At 41.0% G+C, this 14,685-nt stretch overlaps 1 protein-coding gene across 1 annotated transcript in view; it reads left to right on the top strand.

Annotated features, from left to right (window-relative positions):
* Positions 1–1,292: 1,292 nt before the first annotated feature.
* The window catches only part of LOC124798025 (vacuolar fusion protein MON1 homolog A), a 104,298-nt gene continuing 90,905 nt past the window's right edge, over positions 1,293–14,685 (top strand). Inside the window, exons 1-2 of the mRNA XM_047261235.1 lie at positions 1,293–1,751; positions 5,300–5,475. Coding sequence (XP_047117191.1) covers positions 1,470–1,751; positions 5,300–5,475 — 458 coding nt within the window. The 5' untranslated portion in view covers positions 1,293–1,469. The remainder of the gene's footprint in view (positions 1,752–5,299; positions 5,476–14,685) is intronic.

Below are 14,685 nucleotides of genomic sequence, written 5' to 3'. Positions count from 1 at the left end.
ATATTAAAAATACTTCATATTCCCCGGTTTGGTCCCCCTACATGTGAATGCGAAATAAACCGAGGTAGCAGACTTATGAGCAGTATAGCCTTGTGTTAACCTTTTGACCATATTTGTTTTCCATATTTTACGCACATTTCGCTATAACAACTAAGATCCACAGAAAGAAAGGGGAAAAAAAAAACCTGACACTAATCGGCAGAATATTTCGGCGAATCTGTACGCACATACATCAATTACGTAAATTTCAGTATGGGCCTACTGCGGAAATTTTACACTATTCTGTTTATTGAACATGAAGGACTAAATCAAAAGATGGAAATTACTTCGTGCTTAACTAATTCCTTCAGTATTCACGTGTGCAACTCAGTGATCTCCATACTGATGCAACTGCACTGCATGAAAATCGTCCTCACAGCAAAGTGTTTACTGAAGGGACAGTCACGTGACTTCCGGCAGCCAAACGTCAAAACAGCCAAGTGCGTACTGTCGGGAGACACTCCCCTCCTTGAGTTGGACTCAATAGTGTATCGCAGAGATGGGCGTAGTACGAACTTTGACCCACAGATGGCACTGTTAACCGCGCTTTCTAGTTGCTACTTGCGACTCTTAGTTGCGACTTGTCACTGAAATCGCAGAAAGCAGTGCTAAATTCGACCAATAGATGGCTCACGTCTTTGAATGTGAAATACTACTTGCGACTGCTAACTGTGACTGAAATCGCAGTTAGATTCTGTAAAGCTGCTACTGTGATATCTGTGACTTCTCAGTCACTGTGATTTCTAACAGATACGCGATTTCCTGCCCACCACTACACACCACATTTGCAACGATCTTTTGCATGCACAGACATCTGTGCCGATGTCTGCGCAGACAGATCGTTGCGTGTGGACCGGGCTATACAAAGACAGAAATTTGAGAGATGCTGCATTAATTGAAATAGTAAACAGTATGCTTGAATATGTACCTGGAATTGATGTAGCTACAACAAAATTAAAAATTCGAAGCATTCGAAATGCTTACATGAATGAACATAAAAAGTACTGAAATCCTTTAAGAGTGGTGCGTCTACAGACGGTATTTATAAATCCAGCCTTGCTTGGTTTGAAGCTGCAGACCGGTTCTTAAAACATGTAGTCGAGACAAGAGAGACGAGAAACACTTTGGTAAGTAATATGTTACATTTATTATGTTTCCAAAACATCTTATTTAGTAATATGTATAGCCGTTTAATCAGCTGAGACAGGTGACGCCATTTTGCAAACTGCGCAGTGACGAAGAATTTGTGGCGACCTGTGTGAACGGTAGCTCACAGCGCCACTCCAGAATGACTTTCGTTGCGTGTGTGAACCCGGCTTCAGATGCGTCGCCACGACGCTGGCTGTCGACTTGATACCAGAAAGATTAGAGCTCACCCGTTCGTTTATTTTGTGTGTATATTTCCGCTCGAAGTGCTTTGCTGCTAAGTAATGGCGTCGAGTGTAAATGGAGTGGACAGTAAACAGTTGCTTTCCGAAACGAACGAAGATCCTGATGTCGTCGCTGACTTTGAACCAGGAGCATGCAAAGAAAGCATGCTCGTCACAACAGATTCTTTTGAAGAACTGGAACAGGAAATGGACTCTAGTTTTGATGACAGACAGATGAAGGAAAGTACTACTAGTACCATTAGCGAAATTCAAGAGGAACTGCATGACACAACTGTTCCGGAAGATTCAGCATCTGATGATGACAAGCTTAAAAATGATGTGGTAAGTGACACTTTCTGTTAACATTAGTTGACACAACATTAAAGTAACTTACGAGTTACACATGAAATTCAGAGTATGTATACAATCCCTTTCATTTATGTTATGGAAGTTTCTAAATATTTACATTCAGTTATTTACTTCGGATCATGGTGATGTACAACAGGATTTGTTAGTGTTATTAACTGTCTTCACTTCTAAATAATGCTAGAATCACTGGTGCAGAATCATGCCTCTAATTATAATATGATTGAACACTTGCTTCAGTTTGTATATAATTTACAGTCACGCTTTGTATGTTGCGTAATTGTTCTGGTCTTCAGTCAAGTCCTTTCAACTCTGCATAACAGCTGCAACCTGTGCCCTTTTGAATCAGATTAGGCCTACTGCAGTCAAGCTGTGGTCTCCCTCTATAATTTTTACGCCACAGACTTCTTCCATTGCCAAACTGACAGTTCCTTGATGCCTCAGTGTGTCCTATCGACTGACTTATTCTTTTAGGCAGTTTGTGCTATAAGTTATTGATTCAATGTCCCCTTATTAGTAATTCGATATACTCAACTAATATTCAGCATTCTTCTGTTTTTTTTCCCCACATTTGAAAAGCTTCTATTCTCTTATGGTGTGAACCATTTGTAGTCCATGTTTCATTTCCGTACGCAGATGCACGTCATACAAATACATTCAGAAAATACTTCTTTACTTTGAAATTTATATTTGATGCTAACTTACCTCATTTTCATAGGTGTTTCTATCGTCAGTGTGCATTTTGTATATGCTCTACTTCATCTGTCATCACGTAAATTGCTGTCTAAATAGCGGAACTCATCTGCTACTGTTATGTCCCATTTCCTTATCTAATTCTCTCAGTATTGTCTGATTCTATTACCCTCCATTTTGCTTCAGTTGATATCCATTTTGTATCCTCTTTTCAATGCAATATTTATTCCCGTCATGACAAATTCTGAGAATTTTACTGGAGCTGGATATTCACGGTATGATCAGTCTTTTTGCTATTAAAGAAGTATTGTGGAAGGTAGCATTTGGAATTTGTTCTGCTATTGATGAAATTTCCAGCTAAGCTTTCTCCATAAGATGCTCTGCTTTGACACATGACGTCATGAATATGGCAGAAATGGCTACTTCCAGCATATGCAAAATGACAGTGGTGTCACTACATACACATGCCAACAAAGGCGAACAAAAATAAAATGAAACTAACAGAATGACTGCGGAAAATTGGGGGTTTAGGGCGGGGACAACAATTAAGATATCACACCATCCCCACACAAATACTACCCAAAAAATTTAAATTACAGAATTCTGCTGTACCAACAAAACCACAAGACTCGGACATTTCCCTTGACCTATATAGCTCAACTGTAGCTACCGATACCAAAAAACCAACATCTGCAACTCCGAAAAGTGGGACAAAAACCAACAACTCAAAAACCCAAATACCCAATATTCACTACATCGATTGAAACGCAACCTACCTACTATAAATATACAACACACACAACATCACAATTACTGTAGAAGAAAACCAGAACAAAAATTAATTACCAACAAAAGCCTCCAGCAGTACCATCTAGGTTGCTCAAACTGACAATGCCATATGTACATGTCCATGGTCCAAGCTGCCAGAACTCTTGTCGATCTCATGTTGAAACCACAAATGTGACATCTAACATATTCAGCAAGAAGACCAAAAATCTGCAGAAACTGTATGAGAGGCATCATATCAGCACCCATCTGAAAACATAGTGATACACTCGTGAACTTCACAGTCATGCCTATACCTGACAGGAAAAGCAATTTAAAAAATTAGACATCTTTCCACACAACAAACACCAAGCTAATCAGACTTAACAAAAACGCCAAACACATAAACAAAAAACAGTTTAATATCTCACTGAAAACTCTTCTACAGTCCACGTTATTGTACCAACTACCCAAACTGAAAACCACGTTAGCACGAAAAGTCAAATGAAATGAATACCACAACGTTTAAACTTGGCAAGTCCAGATTGGCCATCAGAGGGCACCATCAAATATAACAACACATGTACAAACACAACCAACTCAAAACCTCCGTGCCTTAGTGATGTCACACCCCACAACACTATTATGCACAGGTCAAAGCAGACGGGTGAAAGTGGATGCTTCCATTGATCCAACGTGGATACAGTGTTGACAAAAACATGTGACAATGCACCAAAACACGATAGTTTCTATGCAAGACATGTCAATTCCTGACTTGGGGAAAGAAACGGTTTTATTTTGCCTTGATAGAACCAAACTAGGGCATGCAACCATTGTAGTGTACAGATACAGTTTGCAGGGAAGTCATTTGACAGTTTAGTTAATTGGCAATTTCCTTGGATTCTCAGATGCCGACAGCTCTGAAATCACCATCAGGGCAGAGTTTCACCAAATACCATTCCATCATTTATAACCTGGCTGTGCTGTAGTCAACTGTACAAGAGTCTTTCTTACATGACATCATTTAATGGATTTCTCACTCATGCCGTGATCTACCATATGACATGGATATAAAGACATGTCCAGGGATTTCTTCAAATATTTGAGCCTTTCTGTCCCAATGTCATTTTATGTGCTGACTTGGTGATTATCATGACTGCCAGTAATGTAGTATCCACAGAGAGGAGACCAATTCAGTGTTCCTTATTTGTGGAAAATATTTGTAGCTCGCTCTTCATTAAGTTACATGATCATGACACATCTGTTACTAACAACAATTCAGCAGATAGAAGGATGATAGGCTAAAACTGGTTTTGTGTTCAGTCCTCATTCTCACATGTTGGAGAGGGTGGAACAGTTTCTTAAAGCACGTAGCACTTCAAAATCCATTACCATTTTAGATCGCCACTACAATAACTTATAGTAAGAGAGTCTTCCATAGTCTTTCAGTCTGTTTCTGTGATCATTTCGTCAAGATTTAGATGAGAAGTTTACAATCATTGCAAGTCTGTATTCTGCATTCAGGTTTCTGGAGCAAATGAGATGTGACCCAGAGAAGAAAGTTCTTATCTACTGTTTTCCTTAGTGCACCCTGAAGCATGTAGCAGATGTACTTGGTAGCTTCTTGAAGTTCCTAACATAGCAGATATAATTCAACTTGGTTCCAAGATACTTTAGAATCCAGGTAAACATGTGAGCAGAAATAATGATGGGGACTGAAGGCTAATCAGGCGATTCCCTTTTAGGCTACCATTTTGCTATTGCACCAGTAGGCTGCTGATTGGTGAGATAAGAAGGAGCCAGAAGTTCGTAGTAGCATTATCTAAAGCTTCTGCCTGCCATGGCATGATCCTTTTAGTAATTTTAAGATGAAGCTACTCATATGTCCTTATAAAGACTGTGGTGTGATAATTAAGGTGTCTGTTATGGTCACACAGGTTTGATTGAATTACTTTTCAGAAATTCGTACTTAAGAACAAAATGATTGTGCAGTGTATGCATTATGAAACTGTAATTGATTTGGATAGCAGTGAGAAGTTGACAAAAAAAAACTTTTTTGATTACAGGAGGAATTAGCCTCACAACTAAGTGAAGCAAGTTTGACTTCAAATGAAGAGGGTACAACAGCCGCTACTCCAGTTGGTTCTGTGCCAGAAGAAGAGTATTGGAACAACACTGAATGGAAGGCAAAAAAGAAACATGTATTCATTCTAAGTACAGCTGGTAAACCTATATATTCAAGGTAGCTATCTCGGCATTTGTTTTATGGTGTATGACAAAACATAATGTGAAATGTGGAACTCATAATGCAGTTAAGTTCTACAGCTTACTTAAAATTTTGTAGCAATGGCCAACACAACCTTTGACTACCTGGTGGAGCATCCGATCCTAACAAGTTGTCCATCTTCTACAGTGTATTTTGTGTAAGTGGTGCTCCACATCTTTGTGTTTGAAAAAGAAAGACATGACTACCAGGAAGCTGCAGTATCACTGGAAGCTGCAGTATCACTTCTCCTTCTGCTTCAGTAGCATCATCAACTGACCGAAGTCATTGTGATTTAGAGTAGAGAGGCTGTGTAATTGTCAATGAAATGAATAAAATCATATTGCAGATTCCCAGCAGTCTTGTCTTTATGTTTAAAATCTTAAAAATTTTGCCAGCCATGAACCATGGACCTTGCTGCAGAAAGGTGGCTTATGTGTGTCAATGTTACAGACAGCTGTACAGTAGGAGGGGTATCTATGGAGAAGCCTGACTGACATATAGTTCTAGAAGAGGGAAATGGCGGCCTTTTCAGTAGTGGCAGGAGCAACAGGCAGGATGATGGACTCATCTGGTCCTGTAACATTAACTAATATGGCCTTGGCGTGCTGCTGCCATGAAAGACTGAAAGCAAGGGGAAAGTACAGTCATTAATTTGCCTGAGGATATGCAGCTTTACTGTATGGATGAATGACAATTGTATCCTCTGGGATAAAATATTCCAGAGGTAAAACAATTCCACATTCAGATCTTTTGATGGGGTTACTCAGGAGGCTGCTGTCACCAAAGAAAACAAATCTGGAATTCTACGGGTTGGAATGTGGATCCTTTATCAGGTTGGAGGATAATGAATTTAAAAAAGATAAATGAGTTGGTGGAAGTTATCAAGGGAGTTACTGAAATACGATGGCAAGAAGAATGGGACTTCTGGTCAGGTGAATACAGGAGTAGATGTAACAACAGATAAGAAAATAGGTGTGCAGATAAGCTATGAATGGCATGGTGAATGTATTACTATAGCCAATAGAGACAAAAGCCAAGACAGACAATAAAAGTATGTGTGTGTACTAGTTCCACAGATGATGATGAAATGAAAAGATTTTGTTGAACAAAAGAAATTATTTGCATCGTTGGCACATTAACAGAACGTTTATTTTGGGATACAGAAATTCAATAGAAGGTAAAGGAAGATGAGGACTATCTTATACTTGGGGTAAGGTAAGAAAGGTTTAGGGTATTTAATTAATGGTACACTTCATGTAAAGATAAGACACTTTATTGGTCTGTACACAAACAAGATAAACAACTGCTAACACAGAATATATTAGTACTGTCCTGCTAGTTATTTTGCATAACACATGTCCGGCAAGTGGTCGCACTCTGATCCTCGTAGTGTAGCAGGTAGCGGAGCACTGCTGCTGGAGAGCACAGTCTTTCTGGCAGGTCATTTGCAACATTTCCAATGAAGACACTACACTACACACCCACAAGGAAAAAAAAAAGTTTTCAACTAACTTTAACTAAGAAATGTGTGTTGGATTGAAAGGGAACAGCACTTTTCATCTGCAATGTGTTTGTATTGTTGCTAGATGCTGTGGGACGGCGGGTGTCGCAAGTTGGGTGCTACACCTGGGTGGGCAGTGGTTGGTTGGTTTCCAGTTGTGCAGCTGTGCTCTGGATAATGTGGTGCCGGCAGCTGCAGCATGCTGGATTTTCTATGTCTGGGGTTGGCCTGCTTTTCAACAGCATTTTCTGCACTTAGGTAGCCTGGCTTTCACCAGTCAATGGACACTACATCACCTACTCCTTTAATGCTGAGAGGGACTGGCCTAGCATTCCATCCTGTAATCATGTATGGGCTTTGGTAAGGCAGCTCCATTTATTTGTGAAGTTGGGCACATTGGGAAAAAACAATGCTTCGCCAGTGGCAGATCTTTGAAAACACAAGTAGAATGTTTTCTGTGCTGTGTAGTTCCACTCCATCGCATGGCCTCCATTTGTGTCAGGAGATCTGTAAGAAAGTCTTGAACAGGGCATTGGGGGGGGGGGGGTGCATGGTGTTGTTTGAAAACTTTCCTGGCAGGTGGAAAGGTTCACCATACACCAGCACTGATGTGGAAGCCTGCAGGTCTTTTTTTAATGCAATGTGCAATCCCAACAGCACTACAGGGAAGGTATGGCACATTATAGCGGCTTTCAAGAAAGGGTGTAGGCCTCCACAATAATGTTTGCAACTGCCTGACATGGTATTTACTTGTTCTGTGTATCCTTTACAGCCAGGCCATTGCATAAAGTATCCCTGCTTCCCTGACCCTGGATTCAGCTGAAACATGAAATTCAACCACAGGTGAGTGTGTGCATCACATTCTCAGCAGTTGTGTTTCCACTGGAAATATCTCTGACCAGCTGGTGTACCTGTCAGTCACAGTGAGACACTACTGGTAGTTATGTGCGACTGGGGATGGTCCTACCATGTCCACATGGGTGTGTGAGAATCATGCCTGTGGAATGTCAAAACTTTTGAGCAGAGCTCGTACATACAGCATTGTTTTGTACTTCTGGCAGGGGGTTGCAGGTCTGTGTCCATGTATGGCACTGCTTCTGTACACTGGGCCACACACAATGCCACGTTACTAGTGTCCATGTAGAGCCAATTCCCTGATGGGTGAGTGCGTGTTGTAAGTTGAAATCCTGTGGTCATAGAAGAGCAGGCAGTTACGACCACTGTTGGCTCATCACAGTACATCTGTTCCTTGATGCGTAGTAACGGTATGTGACAGGATTGCAGGGCCATCTGGTCTTGCAGCAGACCCTTTAACTCCTCAGTCTTTTGTGGTGCTGCTAGTTTTGTGAAAGCCACAGTTCTGGAAATGCTGTCTACTCTAGACAAAATGTTGGCGATGACATTCTTCAAACCGTTTTAATAGTGAATGTTTGTTGTACATTGTGAAATAAAATTTATTCAATTGATTTACACTGGTGTGTAGGTATTTTGTGGCAGTGAAAATAAGTCAGTGGCCGATGGTCTGTATACACATTATGAACTTATGCCATTCCACTGTGAATCAGAAGTATTTAAATGCTTCATGGGCTCCTCAAAGTCCTGTGTAAATTGTGGCCAAGAGTGCTGCTTCTCCATGATCTTGGAGAAGACACCTAAAGGCTGCCAGTTTGCATTCTGCTGCAGCACAGCACCAGCAGCATGGGATGAGGTGTTTGAGAAAATCACTAGTGGGGCATCGGTGACAGGATGCACAGTCATGGTATGATGCATGGGGCTGCTGAGGACAGCCTAGCAGTTCTGGGTTAAAAAAGACAGTAAAAGTTTATTATCTACATGTACCGAAATATTTCACTCACTGGTTTTAGGGCTGGGTGAGATGTAAGTGCAGTGATGTGTTCAGCTGCTAAATATGCACCCAAAATCCCAAGAATGTCGCATTGTTAGCATCAGTGACGCATTTAGCTGGATTTATGAGGATTATGTAGTCATAAAGCTTCCAGAAAATTATGTGTAGCTGTCTTTCATGTTCTTCTGAGAACGATGATGTCACCAACACATGATATGTTCATGCAAAGCAGTAGTCTAGTCCCCACAAAACTTCATCAATAAAGTGCTGAAAAGTCTGTGCTGCTTTCTGTAGTTAGTATGATGTGTGGGCTTTCAGATAATCTGTAGGGGATAGTTATTGCAGTTTGAGGATGTTCTCTGCTGCCACTTCTATATGGTTATAGGTATCAGGCTTTTATTAAGTCCAACATTGCAAAAATGATGCATCCTGTCAAGAGACATGCAAAATCTCCAATACGACACACAGGGTTTTGGTTAGTAATTGTCAGAGCTTCATCATCGATAATCAACACCAGGGCACTGGTTTCTTTTGTACCAGATGAAGGGAAAGAAGCCCAGTTGCTTTCTAATGGTTGTGCTGTGCCTGCTTGGGTCACAATGTCAAAGTTTGCCTTTATGATGCGGAACTTCTTGGGTGCCAGCCATCTAGGCTGTGAGAAAACAGGAGGGCCAGACATGGTCTTGGTCCTGGTGTGATGCTCGTTTGAGTGGTGTGGTGGTGATGGCACTCTTGCAGGTCACATGACTGACGGGATTTTGTTTAGCAGTTTCGCCAGTGGCAGCAGTGTGGGGAGGAAGTGTACTGACAGATCGCTGCTCTGTGTGGGTTGGCAGGCAACCTGTAGTGATGTGACACTGTCGAAAATGAAAGCATTCCACACATCTAGGATGAAGTCATAGGACAGAAACCCAGCCTAATGTTATTGCAGGTTGTGATTATAGATTGCCAAATTGCCTCTCAAATGACCTTCATAGACCAACTTGCAGTGACGTGACACCGTCCAAAATGAAAGGATTCTACACATCTAGTATGAAGTCATAGAACAGGGAATCCAGCACAGTGTTATCACAGGTCATGTCTGTGACTATAGATAGCCAAATTGCCACTCGAATGACTTTCATAGACCAGTGTTCAAATTTAGTCATGAGCCCAAATGGTTTGCTCATAGATATGAGCAGACCATTTGTGGCTGCTAAGTTGTAATCTGTGTGCTCATGGTAACCACAGCAGGTGCCTGGGAAACACCCACATCCGACCTGGTATCCACCAGAAACTGCTTTTTAGTGGGTCTGTCTGTTACCATTAAATGTTGTGGTAATTGCCCGGGTTGGTGCTCATGGCAGATTTACTCACCAGGCGTGGGAGGCTGCTGTTCACGTTTCCAACCCAAGAACATGGCATTCTGCATCTACTTGCCCTGACCTAAATTGATGGTGGTGAGCAGAAAGCACATATTGCATTGTGTGTTTGATGGCATACAGTCTTGTATACACTGAGGGCGGCGACCTGCTGTGCCAGTTCATCGAGATGAGAAGTGACGTCATCCAGCCTGTTTCTGGCAGGTGTTGTTGTAAATGCCTGTGGGTCAGAAGCCTTGGATAATTTTTCTATGATCTCTGCTAGCATGCTCAAGTTTGAGTTGTGGATTACCAAGACTAGGATTTAATGCATCTCTGGCAAGCAGACATCCACATGGACAGTAGAAGGGGGTCCGGTACGTCTGACGTCTGGTCAGGCCAAGGCACGGAGGTGTCGCAGGTTCTATGATGGCTTCCTGTTGCCAATATCCTCTCTGTGCAACAAGTGTGTTAGGTGTTGTATATTAGAGAGAGAAAGCTATCAAATGAACTCGTCTATTAATAAATCGTACTTTTCATAGGCAGATGGGTTTGTGGTGTCGCTAACCTTGCTGGCAGAGTGGCTGTCTAATAGTGGCACCACATGTGCGCATATGGTAGTCTTTTCCTGCCAGTGATGAAATGGCTTTTGATGTGTGTGAACCAAAGTGTGGACAATCTGTCCAGAGGGCTGGTGCTCCAAATGCCAGGTGGTTCACTTGTAGTGCTGTGACAGATCCAGGGGGTGGCAGTGGGTAGTAAGACTCATTGGTCTTTAGCCTGCCGGCAGGTACAGGCAGAGTCTCATCCGGTGTGTGTGTAGAACTAATGTTGTCAGATAGCCAGTGACGTCAAAGTGCCTGGATACGAGCTTTCCTGGCTGTGCAACTGCGACAGTTCTTGAAATTGCACTGTAGGTAGCCCCTCTACTTCTGGCCATAATCAAAGCTGCTCCTAGTGTCGCTGTTACAGTATGGCCATTTCTTCCATGTGCTGCTGTTGCTGATTGCACATTAGGTGCTGCTCTTGTTGTATCAATTGTTCCTGGTGCTGTAACTGTTGGTGCAGTTTTTCCATTTGTTCTTGGTGCTGTTGTAACTGTTCCGTGATGCTTTTGTTGAGGTCACTATTTTGTGAGGTACTTAATAAACAGTACACTTCATGTAAAAACAAGGCGCTTTATTGCTCTGTATACCAAAAAATAAATAACTATCACAAATATGCTAGTATCATTCTGCTAATTATTTTGTGCTATGAGTGTCACGGCAACCACACACGCTCCGACCATAGTGCCATCACAGATAGTGATGTATTGCTGCTGGAAAGTAGTCTTTCCAATGTTTGCTGTTCACGACATTGCCAGTGCAGAGATTTGGAGTGGTCTGTGACCTGAGGTCACTGCAAGGGGGGAAGCTGCTTGGTAGACTTTTGCATAGAGCACAATGAATCATTGCTAACACTTGATTGATGATAGTGGGAGGAGAATAAGCTCCAAATGCATGCTTGTATTTTGTACAAAACAGGGAAGTTACATAATCTACTAGTATCTTCAAAGTAAGCAAGTTTTGGCTTTCACGGGCCGGGAGCTATTTTCCAGCAAAATAATAATAAATTATCAGAGAATAGAATGAGTAAACTAGTTCATCTTCTCAGGAAATTCTATCTTGGTTGTGACAGAAATGGACGTACAAAAGAAAGAAGAAAGATTTAATTACATTAATATAACAATGTGTGAAACCCTCAATGATGGTTCAAATCCATATCCAGCCATACTGATTTATGTTTTCCGTCATTTCACTAAATGGCCTAAGGCAAATGCTGGGCTGGTTTCTTTGAAAGGGTGCAGCCAATTTTCTTCTCCATCCATCCTTAATCTGAGTTTACACTCCATCTCTAATGACCTCATTGTTGGCAGAACGTTAAACAGTAACTGTCCTTATTGAACCCTTAGAACTAAAACAAGAAAGGAAACTCTGCTTAAGTTTTGCAAAACAATGTAAGTAACAGCCTGGACATATAGAAGTGAGTCATGAGCTGTGAAGAAAAAAGTAAAAGCATCAGAGATGTGATTCCTAAGAAGAGTAACTGGAGACACGATCTGATAGGACAACGAACACTGTCATCAGCGAGGAACTGGGAGAGAAAAGCTTATGGCTAGGTTAAGGAATACAGAAACAGCTGGAAGAATTAAAGATACATAACACCAAAGTTAATAATGAATTATTGCCCAGTGGGCATTAGATCTTTGGGAATATTGAGTAAAAGGTGGAAAGATCAAAAATTTAAGCCAAGAGGGCATAAGAGGCAAATGCCTAGTATGTGGTGAATGAAAAAGAAGTTGTACATAGAAGGTTTAAAGTCAATTATGTAGTGGTAAAACGGATTTTGAAGCCAAAATGTTTCCCAGAGCAAGTACTGTGTTGATGGAGAAGTTGGTATTATTTTTCTATAAGTTTAATAAATGCAACAGGTACACATAACAGACTTCAGCCTTCAATAATACATTCTTGTTCACTATTTACAACAGTCTGCCAATGCTGGGGTAACTTTCCAATTCAGTAGAAATCACTTGGTTTTGAGGCGAAGAACTCTTTGAGTCATGTTAGGGCCCCATTTTCATCCAGAACAAAAGTTCCATGGACGTTATTTGCTAGAGAGCAGAACAGATGAAAATCTGAGGATGCAAGATCAGTTGAATAAGACTGATGTGGAATGACATCCCAACCAAACTCCTGTATACTGTATTTTCTCATTCCAAGAAAATGCTGACAGGCGTTACAGTGGTGTAGCATCACTTCATGCACCCCTCCTGGTTGTTCTTGGTTGCATCTGCAAGACTTCTCAGTTGTCGACAGTGAACATCAGCAGTGTTGCTTATACCTCGGGGAAGCAGTTTGTAGTGCATCACATCGTTGCTGTTCCACCAGATGCACAACACTGTTTTATGAATGTGTGCAGGTCTTTGTGCAGGGAGTTCCTGCTTGGTTTGGGCTCACCAATTCTTTTCTTTTCCTTATGTTAGCATACAGCCACCATTTCTTGTCACCAGTAATGATACAGGAGAGGAATGGCTAGTGGTGTTCACGAGACAATTGATGATGAGCAAGCAGAGATGCACATATCACCTGCCACTGATTTTTGTGATTTTGGCGAAGAGCATTTGGTACCCATACGCCCAGTTTCTGAACCTTTCCCATTGCATTCAAATGTCCCACAATGGTGGAATGATCGCGGTTCTTCACATTTGCCAGTTCTTTTTAGTACTCTGGTGTGGATCATTGTCGATCAATGCATTCAAATGATCATCATCAAATCCCAAAGGTCTTCCTGAATGTGGAGAGTCACTAATGTCAAAGTGATCTTCCTTAAAGAAAGGAAAACCATTTTCTTGCTTTGCTTCATCCAGTGATATTATCCCATACATGGTGCAAATGCTTCTGGCTGCTTCTGTTGCTGTCTATTGAATTCTAAACAGAAGAATATGTCAGAAATGCTGTGATTTCTCCACTTGGCTCTACATTTTCTAGTGTCGACAGCTCCACTCGCTGTGACAACAAAATGACAATATGTAAACGTAAATAACAACAGTGAACAACAAATAAAGAATGACAATTGATAAATAAACCCGTAGCATCCAGAATATCAAAATGCAAAACAAACACCAAAAAATCTTATGCACCAACCTAATATGCACTCTGACAATAAATTATTCAACATGAACCGCAGATTAAAACTGAAGAAATTCCAAAACTGTGGGAAACAAAGGTGATAGGAGTCAGATGAATTGAAAGAACTACTGGTTGTAGAAAGTGTTGGAGAACACATTAGAAAATCAGTGGATAGCTCTGAGAGATGATGCAGTTAATTTGCATAACACTATGTTTACAAAGAAATGTCTTATGTATCTAAACACAAATACATTTAGGTTTGCTGAATAGGGTCCAATAAGCTGAAAACTAGTTTCACATACACAAAAATCAGTAGAGCAAAAGCTATGTACTTGTTATTCAACCTTAAATTTGGGGAAACACTTCAGGTATATGGTAGCACAAGCTGATTTCATGATACCTGTGATTACGGATTACATTTAAGTATGCTCAATTTCAGTGGTTTTAATCAAAAACTTCATTATTCTGGATCCAGTTGAGTTCCAAATAAACTGTGAACATATGTTGACTGCACTGTTCTGCTCCAGTTTGACATGCTGTTTACGAATGTGGCAGTATTGGTTTACTGATGGTACCAGTAATGCAATTTAAAGTATTTTTGCAATCATTGTTTGTGAATGTCAGTTCAAAACTAGAGTTCACACAGTGCTGTCCTATGACACAATGAACCCGTGATGTCAAGACACACAATTTGATATCCTCATTTATTACGTAGATCCTTTGGATCAAACTTTTGTAGTTTTTGTAATATTGATGAGCAACATTCTGCAACTGCAAAGTAACCTATTCGGTAGTTGGTTGCATGTCCAGAGCTGCTGTGAGAACCAGAAT

This window comes from Schistocerca piceifrons, chromosome 5 (assembly GCF_021461385.2).
Source record: "Schistocerca piceifrons isolate TAMUIC-IGC-003096 chromosome 5, iqSchPice1.1, whole genome shotgun sequence".
NCBI lineage: Eukaryota > Metazoa > Arthropoda > Insecta > Orthoptera > Acrididae > Schistocerca > Schistocerca piceifrons.
Note: the sequence above shows the minus strand (reverse complement) of the source record. Positions and strands in the feature narration are given on the sequence as shown.